Genomic DNA, 17,469 nt, shown 5'->3' with positions numbered 1-17,469 from the left:
TTAGTTAAAACATACTACCTTGTATCTCAGGGTACAGGTCAATCCAAAATGAAGCCTTCATCATTGTATTTCCCACCCATGAATTAACATTTGAGTCTATAAATGACATAGAGGATAAATTTTCTCATGTCACCAGAAGTTTAGCTTCACAAATTTCTAAGGTTCAAGATTATTAAGGCAATCAGACACAGATTCAGTCTTTTAAGACAATCAAATATTCAGGTGGTTTCTAATTTCATAAGTAATCGTGGGCAAATTAAAGTGGTTCAACCATTTAACTTTAGGTCTACCATAAGAGGAAAAAAATCATTTATATATTAGACATGACTGAAACTAATAACTAATCCAAAAATATTAAGGTAATTTTGATGATCATTGTAAAATATTCCCAAGTAATTTTAACAGTTATTGCAAATTCCACTATGGTACACATGAAGACAAATTCAAATATGCAAGTACATGTTTTGATTATCTAAGTAGAGATATACCTGTATCTGTGAAAGACTGAATATCGTAGGTGAGATCAACACTGAGATTTTCAGAGTTTTCTGTTTTTTTAAACACTAACCCAATCACCCACATCGTGCGAAATTCTTCCCTGTAAAATAAGAAGCATATTACTATAGTTTATCAGGATTTCATGAAAACAGTTATCAATGTGGTTGACAACCTGAGATACATGGAAATACTCAGAATACAAATATATAAACAAACTAAGTTCTAAACCAAACTGCATCAAAACTCAAATTCCTCCTCCATACCTGCCCTCTATATTCCTATTGCTATATAGAAAACTGGAGTCCTAGGACAAATATACTCTTCATTATCTATGTACTGACAGCCAATATTCTTAGTGATAATCCTAAGTACCAAAGGCACTGCAGAGAAAAATTATGTTCATACTAATGAATGACATGTTTTACAAAAATTTGAAACAAAGAAAAGTAGTGTAGATATAAAAATTTAACTAGACCTTAACATACATTCCTTAAACTTTTAAACTCAAATGAAAAGGCCACATGTACAGAAATCTGACCGCAGCATAATAATAATGGGTGATTCAGCTACTTTTCAACATTTAATGATATATCTACTGAATAGATCAGTCTTTTAATAATTTAGATCGCAGCAACAAAAAAATTTATAAAAAGCTCAAATGCCAACTCTTTTACATGAATGCAAAAGGAAATAATCTGTAGAATCAGAGAAATAGCTATTCTATTACAGCACAATCTTAAATGATCCATTCACTAATATTGTTCAATCTTTAATGCTACTGCATTTTTTTGAAAAAGCTCACTATTAAAACTCCCCTCACCCTCTAAATAAACCCAAGTGGTTATAGGCAAAGTAGAATTTCATATAGGTAATAACACAGCAACAATCAAACCAGAAATTGACCTACAAAAAGATCCTTAAAAGAATAAGGCAAGGCAGCTTTTAATAATATATCTTCTCAATGTTCCAGAACCTATCACAAATCAAATTTCTGCAAGGTCATATCAAAGCATGTTTTCTTTTTCAAAAAATTAAGATAAAAAGCAAAGATCGATGTTTGATATAGCAGCTATCCTGAAAACCACTCTACAAAAAAGGGGACGTGTGTTCAGAAATGCTAAAGTGCAGACCTACAGAATCTGAACTCAAATTAGTTAATAGGCACCTCATCATTACAACTTATTACAGGGGTGATTTTTTGCAAAAAAACAGTGTTTCTCTTCAGTGTTTCTGATCAGGAAACCCTAAACCATAAATTTCAACTTGGTCTGACTCATATGTAATCAACAGAATAGTAACTTGAGTTAATAAAAATTGCCTATAAAACTTCCATGAGCAAAAGTTGAAAAGGGGATGAGGAAACTGGATTAAATTAGAGGACTGCTTACTTGTCAGGATTTTCTTTGGGTGCTGGAAATGACTGGGGATTCACATGAGCCAGTGTAATAAATTCATTCTTCTCCAAACTTCCAACCAGGATTCGGATTTTTGATTCCACCAAGCCCACCCTGAACAAATGTCACTCATTATTAATGAAAATTCTGGTTAATTTTAAAAATAAAATAAAATGCAGAAAATCAAGTATGTTTGTGTAAAGCTGTAATATGAAGATCATAAAACACACATATAAGGGCAGTTCAACTGTCTAAACTCCCATAGATAAAATGAAAGCCTTATGTTCTACCCCAAAAATGAAGTGAAAACTGCTGGAAGAAGAGAATCAAGCCACATTTCAAGCCAGGAAGGTTACAAAAGACAACCCCACAAATATTTAAAGAAAAAAATCAGTAAACTAAAACAAAGCACTTTAAATATACAGTTAAGAAATAATACATGGATCTCTATAAGGCAAATAAAAACAATTGTACATATGGATCTCCAAATTCCTACACTTCCATTACAAGCAGTAAAAGCTCCATTTATGAACAAAACCAAATGTGCTGTTTTAAGGACTTCCACCTCCTACTGTGTGCTGTGGCTATCTGATTCATTCTGAAGTTTTGTTTTTGTTGTTTTTTGTTTTGTAAAATCTAATCTTATACTCACCATTCTAGGCGTTGTTTTTCAGTTGGTGCACTTGCTAGAAGTACAATATAATGCCTTTGAAGATAAAGACAACATGCTATTTATTTCATTTAAGTGCTTTGTGCTGGATATTAACACCATAATGTAATAAGCTTTTTGACAGTTACAGATCAATTTAGCAAGAGAGAACTGCAATCTCAGTTTGCACATAAAATCATAAATGCTAAATTCCACAAGTTTCTAACTACTGGCAAGTTTAATTCTTCTGAAAAAGATAGTAATTTTATGAATAATTACCCAAAAAGAAGCTTAATTCAAAAACGATGACTAAATATCAACTGATAACTTGGTTCAATGATTCTGGTGGAGTGCTTTTTCTATAAAGAGCTACCTCACTAAAATATAACCTATTAAAGCAAAATTGCTTTGATGGAAATAAAGCACCAAGGCTTTAGCCACAAAAACAGGGTCACTAAATATACACACATCAGTAACTTAAAAAATAGTATCAAACACATCATGCTTTTTAATTCAAAGGTAGCAAAAATTAAACTGAATACTTAAGTTAGGCCTCATGATTTTTTTCAAGCAACAGTATGAGTTTCTATAACAAAGATGCAGACATCATTAATGTGAGAGCAACAAAGAAATGTGATTTCTATGCAGAATCCAATTCCATTCAAATTAGAGCAAAATCAAGTTTTCATTTCAGAAAAACACCATCATGACTGACTATTTTAAATCTTTTTGAAACAAACTATTTACAACTGAAGAATTTCGTAAGACTAAAAAAAAAAGTCCAATCCAACATACTTTTCTACAAAATCCATTTTAGAAGTGATAGAAATCAAACTTCTCACCAGAAACTTTACCTCAAAAAGCAAACTGATAGTAGGTGGAAAAGTCAGAATTATGACTAAGAATTTTAAATTAACTTCAAGTATTTATAAACTGAAGGTAACAGAGGTAATATACATAAATATGAAAACACGTAGACAGAAAAGTAAATGTGCAGTCCAAATCCATACAGACCAACCAATACTTCGTTTCCTTTACCAGTTTAATCTGTTCAGCAATTATTTAGAGCAAACCAAATATACAGAACACACACAGCCCAAATAAATAAAAGTTAATAAAAGCACTAAAAGCTCATGCATTTTACATATACAGAAAACGCTCTTGGGGCCCTAAACTCTCTTATAAATCAAACAAAATCCTAATAAGCTCAGGAACCTGATTTCCAGTTCCCTGGGAGTTTGAAAATGGACAACAGATTTTAAAGGGGGGGGGGGGCGGAGAGGGGATGGAGAAAAAACTCTGACTAAAGTATAACAACTTATAAGAGGATAAGACAAAGTATAAAAAGCAGGCATGCACACACAAACTCAAAACAGCAAAGCTGTCTGGGTTCACCTAATATGAGGACCATACTCAAGTCTCTAAATCACTCTTTTAGAGAAATGGATACTCTTAATGACCACCTGAGTCGTGAACAAAAACTTAAATGATATATAATGTTCTCTACTTATGCAAAATATAAAATCCATTTGAACATAATCTTGTTGGTAATTCAAAGTTTAAAGTTTTAAAGCTTAGAGTTCAACTTTGGTTCTTACTGAAATCCAGTGGGAAGGGGGGGGTGTCTACTCTGCACATCGTTTATGATAAAGGCACCTGTTTAAATAAAGCTCAAAGTTTTAAACAGTTTAGCAAGTATGTATGTGAAGTCAAATGTCCTTCACTCAGCCAAATTTAAGCAAATGTGAAATGAGACAAAATACAGTAATCATGTTTAATAGAAATAACCTGTCATTAATTCTTAAGTTACCTATCAGAGCACAGAGACCAAGCAGAAATAGGTCTAAATTTAGACTATTTTGTTGCTGCTCCAAAAAACGCCATCCCCTACTTTACAGTGCCACTATCATGCTTCAGGTACTCAAATGCCTTCATGAAACACTGAAGCCAATTAAATAATGATTAACTTTCCCCAAAATTTAAAGATTATCAGTTTCCAATAAAAAAAATTTAACTATAAAAATGTACCACAGTTGAATTAAAACCTCTTTAAAAGCTTCTAAAAACACTTAATTTAGTTGCTATTATTACCTCACAAATATTTACTCCAAAAAAGCATTTTGTAAGTAGGTTTCCTGGCCATTTCATCACATTAATATTTTTCCCTGGGTAGGTAACAGCTCAGATATGTGCACCGAAAATCTAATTATCTTAGACAAAAATCCTTGCAATTCCATCTTCAAGTAACTCAGGTCCAAGAATTACAGTTCACTATTTTTAAAGCCTTTAAAACATTATGAGGTTAAATTATTCTATACATACATACTCCTTGAAATTATAAATTATTAATCCTATTCCTGAGAACATTTGGCTTTTTTCCCTAATACCTTTGCTTCCTCGTTTCCTAAGGAAATGGAACATCTGAAATAAGTATTCGCATTTCCTACGTCAATAATGATTTATTTCACTTCTGGTTACTTACTTATGTGAGCTTGAATATATTAAAGGTAAAACATGAAAAATATTTTTTTAGAACTATAAAATTTCACAAGGCAGTGTTCTCCCTTCTTCACAAGAACACTGATATCTTCTGAAACACGGTCTGCTTTCTAAGACAACTGAAATTTCCTTCACGGATTCTTCCCTTCCAAGAAAGGCAGGCAGGTATACTATATGACTTAAAATATTTCACATAACAAACACAATACTTTCAGGATATACTTGAAATAAGCTTAACCAACTCTGACTCAAGGCAAAACTAAGGATTTCAGTTCAGTTGTACAGCTAATCTTTGGGGTAATTCATATGTTAAAAGAAAAATTCAAATCTGGGAATACTTGAGTATAATCATAGCAATCACTAATTCTTTAACAGGAAAAATTTTTGAAATAAGTTAAAAACATAAGTAGAATTTGGTATAGGTAAAATTAGCTCATTGTTGTCACGTTTTCAAATCCTTTTTCGCAGGAGTCACAGCTGAAATTTAAATTTTCCTGATATAATTTCCTCTATTTGTTGCTACATCCTCATATCTAATTATGTTTAAAGTTGTTTTTAATAACCTAAAATAATTTGATTGTTTCAAGAGAATTCAGTAAAGACAGTAATCTATAAATCTTTTCATCAGTCAACTGAAGACCTTATATGTACTATTTGGCATAGACTGAAGGACAGCCTAAAAGTTTCAAAAGAAAGATTTAAGCAAGCTTTAAAAAAAAAAAAAAAAACTTCCAAGTTCTAGTTAATACAAATTTATTCAAATAGATGACATTATCAAGGTTTCTTCAATTTCAACACTAGTCTTTCTTAAAGTGAAAGAAACCAGTTAAGTGGGTACTTAGAAGAACTTCATTCTACCCACCTCTTACTCCTACAAGAAAGTGAGACAGGAAAAATTATCTAGCTTCCTCTGGGATTCTCGGGGATTAAGAGATGCTGGCACTTTTCTATGAGACCAACTTCTTTATTCTCCTTACAAGTAATCATGTACTCTTTCATGATGTAGTTTTTAAAGCATCAGAATATGTATTTATTAGTTTAAAAGTTCAAAGGTACTTCCTCAACAGTGGTTAAAATAAAAAACAATGGAAAATTATCTGCCAAATGGAAAAGCACAACTTATGGGGAATAAGTAATAAACAAGAACATTCAATGTTATGCTATTTAAATTTTTACTGACAATGCAGTGCTCCCAGAACACAACAATTAAGCTGGCTCCATTATTGCTTTTTCATGCAAAAGATACAGAAACAAAACACAGAGACATCATGAAGGTCATCATTCTTGTTTTTAATTGGGGAAATAGCATAGAGCAATCTTGCTTAGATTATTACAAAACACAATCCAACACAAGATCAAATGGTCAGGAAAATTTCAAGCATTAAAGAAAAAAAATTTTTTTAAGTGGGACTTTGGCAAGTTTTCAGCTCAGGGCAAATAAAAGTGCAAGTCCATTTTTTTAAAAGTAAGATTTATTATAACTTACAGTTTTCATCAAAACCAACACAATCAGGCTATTAACCTGTACTACGGTATTAAACCATTATACTAAAACCATTAGTAAAAAAATATTACACCCACTGAGATTCCATGAAAATTATCTGTAGAAATATTTGAAGGGGATTTATTAACATTAGGGGGAAATGGTAGGCCAATCATGTGCTGTAACTACTGAAAACATTTTACTGACTACATACACTGACATTTTATTAGCTTTGCCTATGTTATAGAGAATCTTAATGATAAATAAGTTTCCAGAACTGGCTGAAAATACTTACTTAACAGACACCATTAACTACAGATTTTAACAGTTCACTCCTTTGCCAAGGTATACAGATTTAGAGTTTTGGGGATGACTAACAAGCCTTCAGAACTGATGTTGCTACAAGTGTAGAAATTCGGTTACATCAGGCAGCAAAACTGTATGGACTACACTTTACCTTGATAAAGAAATAATAAGGGGTTTACTAAAAACAGTATGCCCTTTGTGACAGGAAGAAAACTTGTATAGAAGATGTTTAAAGGAAAATTCAAGACTACATTAGTCTAGCAAAAAGAGATGTCACGTATGCTACCATTAAACCATTACTTAAGAGAGCAACATGTCCGACATGCCTTAAAATACATACTTGTACTTTTGAAAGAAGTTTGGAGCTTCAAAAAGTTTGGACCACTCTGCCTTACTCAGCAAAATTTCATCTGTGATAGCAAGACCTAAATTAAAAACATATTAAAATGTTTGCATGCTTCAGTCTAAGAATCTATAATTTTAAAGATCTTAAATATACCACATGCATTCACTATATTCCTAAAATCATAATTTTAACATAGCAAGTTTAGTCTATGACTCTAGAGCATACAGATTCTTACATACACTCTTTTCAAAAAACCTGGAGGGTTCCTTTCAGATCCAGTTTTCTGGCAAATTGCCAATACTCTAAAATGCCATGCTCATAGAATGACTCTCTCCTAAAACTGAAGCACTGGAGTTACCCAAGAAAGAAAACTTTCCCATAAGCTTTGCTTCCTGCCTTTCTAAAAAACAAGTTTCCCATAAAAGGATAGCGACATCTTCCCATGAAGAGCCCCTGTAGACTACAGAAAAGAACTTTACACTTCTGAGTTTGACGCTGGCAGTCATACAGCTGATTCTATTTCCTTGACTTGTGTCAAATTAAACAATCCAGTTCTAGCTACTCCCCTTAAAGACCATTTAGCAATAGCTACTCCTTCAAATTAGCAGTACTACTGGGATTCAGAAGTTTAGAGGTTATTCCAAAACAGTAGGCAGTTTGGTCAAAATCCTGCTCAAAGCTCTTTTCAAGTATACTGCCTGCTAAAAGCCTCTCATGTCACCCACTAGAGAGAAACTATGACATCATTTAAAATTTCACATGGCAATAGTATGGAACTAAACCATAAAGGCCCAGCTAAGGATACAATTTTCAATTTTGGTTAATCTTCCAATATATAATCAAATATAAATTGCTTAAAAGAAATTAAACTGAGTTTTCCAAGTTAATTTTCAAATATAATCTGTAATCAATAAATAAACACCAAAATCCACTTCGGTGAATGCTTTCTCCAATTTAATTGAATACCCGACTACGGGGTATACAATGGTATGTAAATCCTTTGTGTATAAAGGAGAGCATAAGGATAAACACTTACCTTGTTTAAACTCCTCAACCATGACCATCCGTGTTGAAACGGACACATTGTACGTGGAGTTCTGTTGTGGGTATGCTGGTGTAATTATAGGCATAAGATGGTACCTATCACTGGGGTTTACCTACATACAACAACAGCCAATCAGTTTCTTCAAGTACATATGCAACAGATACTTGGACTTTTTACCCCTTGTTAAACTGAACCAATGATTAAATTTTATTTCATTTCACAGCTGGAGTTGAGAAAGAAAAACCATGTAAAGAGACACTGTTTTTACAGGAATTCTTTACAGAATCTGTGATTTGGTCTAATGTTTTGTTTCAATCATTTGGGCATGACTGTTTTGGCAATCTTACTAGAAATAGTGTGCCTGTCAAGCAAAAAAAGGTTCTAATTGGGCATCTACTGATGTTTAGTTTTTCTTTTTTCTACAACAGAAATAGGGATGTACACACAATTACACTTTTGAGAAATGTCATAGTATGTTCTGTGTAAAACGAATTTTAAACTTAGTTTTTAATATACCCTTAATTTATCAGGAGTAGAAGCTTATTAACACATGGTAAAACTACTTTATCCATGTTGGTATCATTTTAAGGTATAATGAAATGATTAATAACTATTAATTTTAATCTGTATACTAATGATAAAAGTGGCATATTTCCACAGAGGAAACTGTAAATTCACATCCCTACAAAATTAAATGTCTTGAGGTTCGGAAAACTTAAAAATTCACAGCTTGATGTCATTAACAAAGCTTAAAACTGACAAAATTTTTGATGTTGTAATAAAATAGCAAATTAATGTAGAAAAATAGAATTTTATAAACCTAGAAAGCCTTATTCAAACCTAAATTTATTTTATCAATTAATAAAGTGCATGTAAAACATTTAAACTGAGTAAGCAGTAAAGGTCGTAACTTCCAAAGAAGCAGAATGGAAGCTCCTCTTCAGCCCAACCATGCTTTTGTAATCTGAATTAACCAAACCAATTTTTACAATTACATCACAGTAATTAAAGTGATATTGCTTAGAAGTTATCTGCCACGGTTAAACATTAAGCAACAGTTTTCCTACAATAACCCAATTTTAACAGAATATTTAGATCAAACAAAAAAAAATACAGGGATTTTTAGTATCCTTTTATTTTTTCTTTTAAGCACAAATGCCCACACAACTTTGACTTACAAGGTAGTTCTATATAGAATAAATTAAAATTAGTGATCTTGGTATTATAAACTATGTACAATTAAATGTAGTTTACAGGGTACATAATTATGCTTCTCACATCAGAGGAAAATTATAGTTGAGATTAAAAAGAAAGTGTAATACGAACATGTCCACTCATACGTAACAGGATGGGAAGTCTCCCTGAAGTTTATGCAGATGATTTTTACTTGTTATTGCACAGTGTGAATTTGTAGGGGAAAAAATAATACACTAACCCTTGGGTCCCATACAGGCAAATTAAGATTGCATTCTTCAGGCTGTTTCAATAGGACTGGATTTGGCCATTCCCTGTTTAAAAAGATTGTAGCACTTGATAAGACTATTGGATATTACCATCTACACGTATTTTGTTAAACATACAGCATTTGTGAATGTGATCCTTCTTCATTCATTTTGCACTCTTGGTATATATAATCTTTTATTCCTTTATTCCTTTCTGTCGACGTTAGACTACTTGAATTACATTTCCTCTATGAAAGTAACTTAAACCATTTGGTAGCTTTCTCAGACTGAAGTCAAATATCTTCTCTGCCTCGCAGAGAAGAACTGATAAAGCACTATTCAAATTTAAAAGTACTATTCCGAGACATCTGATGTGTTCACCGCAAACTTGAACAGGATAAAATCTCCCTTGAAAAGACAAAGATCCTGTCTTTAATTCATTATAGGCAAAGGAGCATGAATAATTATAAAAATTGATTAGGAAAATTTTTCTCTATCTCATGACAAAGGTTATTAATGTGAATATGTGTAATGATGTGAACACACTGTTTTCAAGATATGTTTTGTGAGTTAGCTACTTCAGTCCTTTATAGAAGAGATTAAAAACTGGAAAACATTTGCCATCTTTAGTATCAAGGTTAGCTTCTTAAATATATTATTTGCCATGTATGTGTAGCATTAAGAGAAATTCTGACATTTTTCTCATCAAACCTGGTTATATATAATTAAGTGCTATCAAATCCATAATTACAGAATGTGTATTGAAAAGTGTGGCACAGTTCTAAATTATAAATTGTCTCCAATAACTCTAATTTTTATAAAATAACTAAAACTCTTTTTTCAGAGGGAGGAGGTACAGAGGTTGGCACAAATAGGGAAGACAAATCTTTCAGATCAATTTGATTAAAAACCAAGAACTCTAACCTTTTGGGCCAAAGCAACTAATGTGAAATAGCAATCTTTTATATTACTTAAAAGAAATAATGGTTGACAAATGTGACCAGGCTGAAATGAAGGAGAGCATTAAAAAAAAATCTCTCCTGGGTTAATGACTAATCTCAAAGGGATGCTCAATTGCTTTCTAAGCACTTACAGTTATCTTTAAAAGCTTTATATACATTTACATCCTTAACATTCTACCAAAGATAAATGGGCAGCTGAAAGCAAAAAACAACCACAGGAAATTAATGGTCTATAGATCTAGAAGAATTCAAAGAGTAAATTAAAAGAGGTGGTATATATATAAAGCTTTATCCAAAGTAACTGATATCCCAACCTACAAACTCATTGGATTTTAGCAGACATTATAGCTAAAATTCAGTTTATTTAGAGAGTAAGTTTACGCATGGAAGTACAAACAGCACCTGCCTTGCTATCCTGGGAAAGCTAGGGAAAAGGAATGGAAATTAGGTTTGCCATTTTATACACAACATGATCTCCCCAAGGCTACCTATACTGCTACATCATGAACTAAAATTTGAATCTGAGACCAGCTGTAGAAATGTCATAGAAATAAGACTAAACTTCAGTGTCTACAATCAATTTTATTTTAATATAATCTAAACACATACCATTTAGAAAATACCAAGAAAAATTTATGTACAAGAGTTGATGCTATTGCATTTGGATAAAGCTGGCAAGTTCTTGCTACTAGCATAGCCCAGGAAACACCACCGAGGAAACCTAATATATTGGAATAGATGTTGTGGCCTGTTGATAAGGGAAAAGCAAAAAGAAAAGTTAGTGTTGAACAAAAGCTTAAACATTTTTAATAAGCTAGCCAACAAATTCGGAACTCACGTTTGGCCCACAGTTTGATAGCTCTCAGGGTTAACCTGAAGTTGTCAATGTTTGGTACTAGATGTAAAATTTCATCGGTTACCCTGCAACCTGATTAATAGGAGTAAAGAAAAAAAAAACAGAACATTAAATTATCAGAAGTTTAATGATAATATTTCTTTTAAATTTTCTGAGACTAATGTCAAATTAAATAAAAATTTACTTTGTAAAATCAGTAATGTTAATAAAGAGGCAAATAAAAAATATAAAACTTTTACCTTCTATCACAAACACTACTCTAAAACCAAATAATCTGAACTGTAATCTGCTTTATTTCAAAAACTTTCAACCCATAATTAAAATGTGCTCCAGTTCAGAGATGGTGAATAGGGCTTGATCCATTTAAGTTTCCAGGAATTGTTCTTCAAGAGCATATTAACAAAACAATGCTAAAATAAGTGTTCAAATGTAACCCTTTTAAAAGCACAACAGTTGAAAATGTTACAAAGGTTATCAGGATCAAAATTAATAGAGTTACAAGGTGAAACCTGAGCCACTAGCAATAGAGTACAAACGTCAGACAGTATTTAAACATCCCAGGAAGAAAAGAAATAATAATGCAAGATACCAATGATTTAACAAATTACTAAATGCTCCACTGCAGTCTAACTATTAAGCAAAAAGTTCATTTTATTTGACTCACTATGGATAAACAATATGGCCATTAAAAGCTTCATTATGAAGCTTGAGTTAAAAACTATTTCATATTTGACCAAAACTGCTACTATGCAAAAGGAAGTAGGTTTTTACATACCGTTAAGACTTCTTATGCATCTTATATCTAAATTTTTAAGCAGACTGTCATCTCTTAAGTCCAAGTCTTCTGGAATAGTCTGCAGTGCTAATCTTGCAAACAAAATATCAATCTAAAACAAAAACAAAACAAAACATTCCATGTCTGCCTATTTTTAAGGCATTTCTTTAAAAAAGAAAACACTATTAACTCCTTAAGACCAGGATCTTCTCATCAGCTGTTAACATGACAACACCTCCAAAAGTTCAAACAAAATTCTTACCACAGGTATTTTAACCAGATGTTAAAACATGGTAATACTAAATAAACAGAACTTGTATAAATAGCTACTTGTCATTTTAATCATACTAAGTTTGCTAAATGCAGATATACTGGATTATTTAAAACTAACTGTTTAGTTCTCCACCTATATGAACTGTGAATTATATCCTAAAAGGTGCTCAAATATAAGGCCAATATAGTTACATGTAGCCCAAATATACCTGTCAGTAAAAAGGGAACTTCTTATATTTAAGAACTTATGTATCTATAATATTCCAGTCTGTTTCTCCAACTTAGTTTTGACTAAATAGAAACAAAACAAAAACTGGCTAATTTTAAAGACTTATAGAATGCAACTGACAAAATTGTTTTTTTCCTTTTTTTCAAGGAAAGGCTGGGGGCAAAAGAAATTTGGCACACATTCGGTAATTATTCCTGAGGGTCTGATTTCATGGTTCCAACCTTTGAATGCTGCTAGAGAAACAAGCCTTTTATAAGATCACTTTAGAAATCAGTATTTTATATTTGCAAACGAAGCAACTGACAAAGGATTAATAAAATATAAATAAAATATACAAGCAGCTCATGCAGCTCAATATAAAAAAAACTGTACAGCTACATGTAAAAGAATGAAATTAGAACACTCCCTAACACCATACACAAAAATAAACTCAAAATGGATTAAAGACCTAAATGTAAGGCCAGACACTATCAAACTCTTAGAGGAAAGCATAGGCAGAACACTCTATGACATAAATCACAGCAAGATCCTTTTTGACCCACCTCCTAGAGAAATGGAAACAAAAACAAAAATAAACAAATGGGACCTAATGAGACTTAAAGGCTTTTGCACAGCAAAGGAAACCATAAACAAGATGAAAAGACAACCCTCAGAATGGGAGAAAATATTTGCAAATGAAGCAACTGACAAAGGATTAATCTCCAAAATATACAAGCAGCTCATGCAGCTCAATATCAAAAAAACAAACAACCCAATCCAAAAACGGGCAGAAGACCTAAACAGACATTTCTCCAAAGAAGATATACAGATCACTAATCATTAGAAAAAGGGAAATCAAAACCACAATGAGATATCACCTCACACTGGTCAGAATGGCCATCATCAACAAATCTACAAACAATAAATGCTGGAGAGGGTGTGGAGAAAAGGGAACCCTCCTACACCATTGGTGGGAAGGTAAATCAGTACAGCCACTATGGAGAACAGTATGGAGGTTCCTTAAAAAACTAAAAATAGAACTACCATATGACCCAGCAATCCCACTACTGGGCATACACCCTGAGAAAACCATAATTCAAAAAGAGTCATGTACCAAAATGTTCATTGCAGCTCTATTCACGATAGCCAGGACATGGAAGCAACCTAAGTGTCCATCAACGGATGAATGGATAAAGAAGATGTGGCACATATGTACAATGGAATATTACTCAGCCATAAAAAGAAATGAAATTGAGTTATTTGTAGCGAGGCGGATGGACCTAGAGTCTGTCATACAGAGTGAAGTAAGTCAGAGAGAGAAAAACACTGTATGCTAACACATATATATGGGGAAAAAAAGGTTCTGAAGAACCTAGGGGCAGGATAGGAACAAAGACGCAGACGTAGAGAATGAACTTGAGGATACCTGGAGGGGGAAGGGTAACCTGAGACGAAGTGAGAGAGTGGCATGGACATATATACACTACCAAATGTAAAACAGATATCTAGTGGGAAGGAGCCGCATAGCACAGGGAGATCAACTGGGTGCTTTGTGACCACCTAGAGGGGTGGGATAGGGAGGGTGGGAGGGAGACACAAGAGGGAGGAGATAGGGGGATATATGTATATGTATAGCTGACTCACTTTGTTATACAGCAGAAACTAACACACCATTGTAAAGCAATTATACTCCAATAAAGACGTTAAAAAAAATCTGTATTTTAAGAGCTTGCTGTGAAAAATCATTTAAACGTGCACCTACAAGACAGGAAAAGATTGTACATTTACACAAATAAGTACCTGTGGTATAGCCTAAATTTTCCAATGATACACATTCCAAAATCCAGCATCGCTCCTAATTTAGACAGAAATAAAGACTATATGCTCACAGGAAAAAAAAAAAAAAAAAAAAACCCAGGTAACTCAAAAAGCAACTCAGTAATAACAAGCACATTAAGTATTTCTAGTAACCATTTGACTTTTATCTCCATCCTGAAAAGTTTACACAATTGAGTTGGTTCTCTACCCCAAAAAATCTCCCCTTTGTTGGTTAATGTTCTTTTCGGGAAAAAAAGGCATCACCTACATTATGGTTGTTTTATATTTATTTAAACACTGACAGTAAATCAAAGCTGCCTGAACTTGATAATCCTTTACTAAATTTAACATTTTATGTCTACTTATTAAGATTACTCATATTTCATACAAGATAGAGTTGGGCACCTTATGCAACAATTATAGAAACCACTTTTTTTTGCAGAACAATGAAGTATTATTCTTCCATTTCTGAAATTTTATAACCGTCATTATTACTATGAGTGACTTTCCAGCACCATTATGTATGGCAGAAGTAACATAAATAACTAAAGTTGCTTCAGGGTCAGCTTTGTTACAACTACTTTCATTACACACATTGAAAACATCAAAGAGAACTGCACATCATCTCAAGAACCTGAACTCAGAGCTTCCCTGGTGGTGGCATAGTGGTTAAGAATCAGCCTGCCAAAAAAAAGAATCCGCCTGCCAATGCAGGGGACACGGGTTCAAGCCCCTCGTCCGGGAAGATCCCACATGCCGCAGAGCAACTAAGTCCGTGTGCCACAACTACTGGGCCCGCATGCCCCAACTACTGAGCCTGTATGCCACAACTACTAAAGCCTGCATGTGGAGCCCGTGCTCCACAACAAGAGAAGCCACTGCACCGCAACGAAGAGTAGCCCCTGCTTGCCACAACTAGAGAAAGCCCGCGCGCAGCAACAAAGACCCAAAGCAGCCAAAAATAAAAACAAATAAATAAATAAATAAATTTATAAATAAATTTAAAAAAAAGAATCTGAGCTCATATATCCTTCCCTATCAGAAAATATTTCAGCATACATGACATCAGGTCACAATTTTCTCTCAACTCTTAAATATTTAATTTAAATGAAGCCAAAGTTCCACTTGCAAAAATATAGTTATATTACCTTAAGGAGACTAAAAGCATATAAAATCTGCCTATGGAAAAACTATCAATTAAGCTGTTCTGTAGCAGCCACTTCACAGTCAGTACATTTCTGTCTATATTTTAACTCCTGGTTTCACTAGGCTCTTTTTTAAAAGAGACTACAAAGAATAGGCTGTCACTTCCATTTCAAAAAAAACTTAATTCGTATTAATATCATACCAACTCACCAATTATAAACCTTTGAAATAAATCAAATTTTTAACCTACACCTATCAAAATAACACACAGTAAGAACTGTTTATTTGAACCTTACCTCTATCCCATCAAAACACAGTTTGATAACTGGTACAAATGCCTCTTCAACAGCCTGTGGGAAAATTTAAAAATCAGTGTCTCTGAAAGTATACCTTAGGGCTACACTAGCTTTAGTGCTCTTAAATGAATGCAGTACTGACATAGCTTAAACATAATTTACCACAACACCTGACACAGACTAGGTTCTCAGTAAACAGGTTTAAGACTCGAGAATCCTAAGTCGCACAAGCCTAGGTTCAAATTCTTGATCTCTGCCACTCGGATATGTGACGGTGGCCAAGTTGCTTAATATTTACTTTGTTTGCCTCACTTCCTACTCTGTACATGAGATTACAGATTTATGATTTTAGACTGCTGTAAAGAATAAAATGCAAGCATACACATTAAGCTTAAAAGGGTCTGGCAAATTGCAAGAGTTCAATAAATTAATGGCTATACCATAAAACTCACTCAATTGACTAAACTGATTTTTATAACTCCTCCCCTTCCACTCTGAACATTTACGCACTCTTAAATCTTTTACTTCTTCCTGTAATTTCAACTTATCATAGAACGAGGTGAAAAAGTCACTTCGATCAACATGTCTTGGTGCAACACACAACGCATCAATATCGGCACCTAAAAAAAAAAATTAAGCCCATCAACCACTAGTTACCATTACAAGAAAATTATTTTGCATCTTATCATGGCAGTATTTGATGTTGAAAACCTGTTAATGTTACACTGATGAGCCTCTAAATGCACCCCTCTCCTTAAAAATAAAATTACCTGTCAGTATAAGAAAAACATGACCCTAATCGATGGGATATACTTTTTCCTGCAGCATCTTCTATTTGTAGTGGCCCAGGTGAACTGGGAGTCAAAGGAAGGTGACTCAGATAGGAACTCTTATGGTAAGAGAGGCAATTATGCAAGAATACACCCAACATCTTGGTGTCCTTAGTCACAGCCATGTTCATTAGTGAAACAAAAAAATACAGTTATCATTTATACATTGTGACTGGTGCTTCCAGGCTCCTACCTGCACCTAAATGGGACCTATGCACTTCAAGAAGGACCAATGGCAAGAATCCAAAGAGGCAGACCATGGTAAGAACAGTTGTTATTAATTTAGTGCTTGATAGGAGGCCAGCACTGAGTACATAGGGAGAGCACAAAAAAGATGATTAAAATCAATAACTGGGATCATAAAAAGAAGAGATCAATATGGAATCTGGTCAACATAATCATTTTCCTAAAAGACTCAATACCTGAGGCACTAACTCTGAAGGCTGTTTATCTGGCATATTCATGAAGGGGGAGAAGGGCATACAGTTCACAGGACACATCAAAAGCAAATGTACTACTTCCAGCACAGAGTAGTGGGAGATGGGGAGAAGGAATAATGCCACAACAGAGAGAACCAGAGACTGGCAGATACTTTTAACAGAGGCTAGTGGCTAATGGTTGAAGAGTACAGCCTCAGACTGCC

The 17,469-nt window shown here is 33.5% G+C and overlaps 1 protein-coding gene across 4 annotated transcripts in view; it reads right to left on the bottom strand.

The window, feature by feature from the left end:
- Window positions 1-17,469, bottom strand: part of PAPOLA (poly(A) polymerase alpha) — a 57,499-nt gene that overhangs the window by 19,316 nt on the left and 20,714 nt on the right. For all 4 annotated transcript variants that reach the window (XM_030883417.2, XM_030883421.2, XM_030883426.2 and 1 more), the window contains exons 5-15: window positions 16,507-16,616; window positions 15,997-16,050; window positions 12,256-12,367; window positions 11,463-11,552; window positions 11,234-11,372; window positions 9,656-9,728; window positions 8,212-8,332; window positions 7,170-7,254; window positions 2,545-2,598; window positions 1,887-2,006; window positions 489-598 (exon numbers count right to left, since the gene is read on the bottom strand). In XM_030883417.2, coding sequence (XP_030739277.1) covers window positions 489-598; window positions 1,887-2,006; window positions 2,545-2,598; window positions 7,170-7,254; window positions 8,212-8,332; window positions 9,656-9,728; window positions 11,234-11,372; window positions 11,463-11,552; window positions 12,256-12,367; window positions 15,997-16,050; window positions 16,507-16,616 — 1,068 coding nt within the window. The remainder of the gene's footprint in view (window positions 1-488; window positions 599-1,886; window positions 2,007-2,544; window positions 2,599-7,169; window positions 7,255-8,211; window positions 8,333-9,655; window positions 9,729-11,233; window positions 11,373-11,462; window positions 11,553-12,255; window positions 12,368-15,996; window positions 16,051-16,506; window positions 16,617-17,469) is intronic.

Source organism: Globicephala melas, chromosome 2, assembly GCF_963455315.2.
Source record: "Globicephala melas chromosome 2, mGloMel1.2, whole genome shotgun sequence".
Lineage (NCBI taxonomy): Eukaryota > Metazoa > Chordata > Mammalia > Artiodactyla > Delphinidae > Globicephala > Globicephala melas.
The sequence above is the reverse complement of the archived record's forward strand: the minus strand, read 5'-3'. Positions and strand labels throughout refer to the sequence as shown.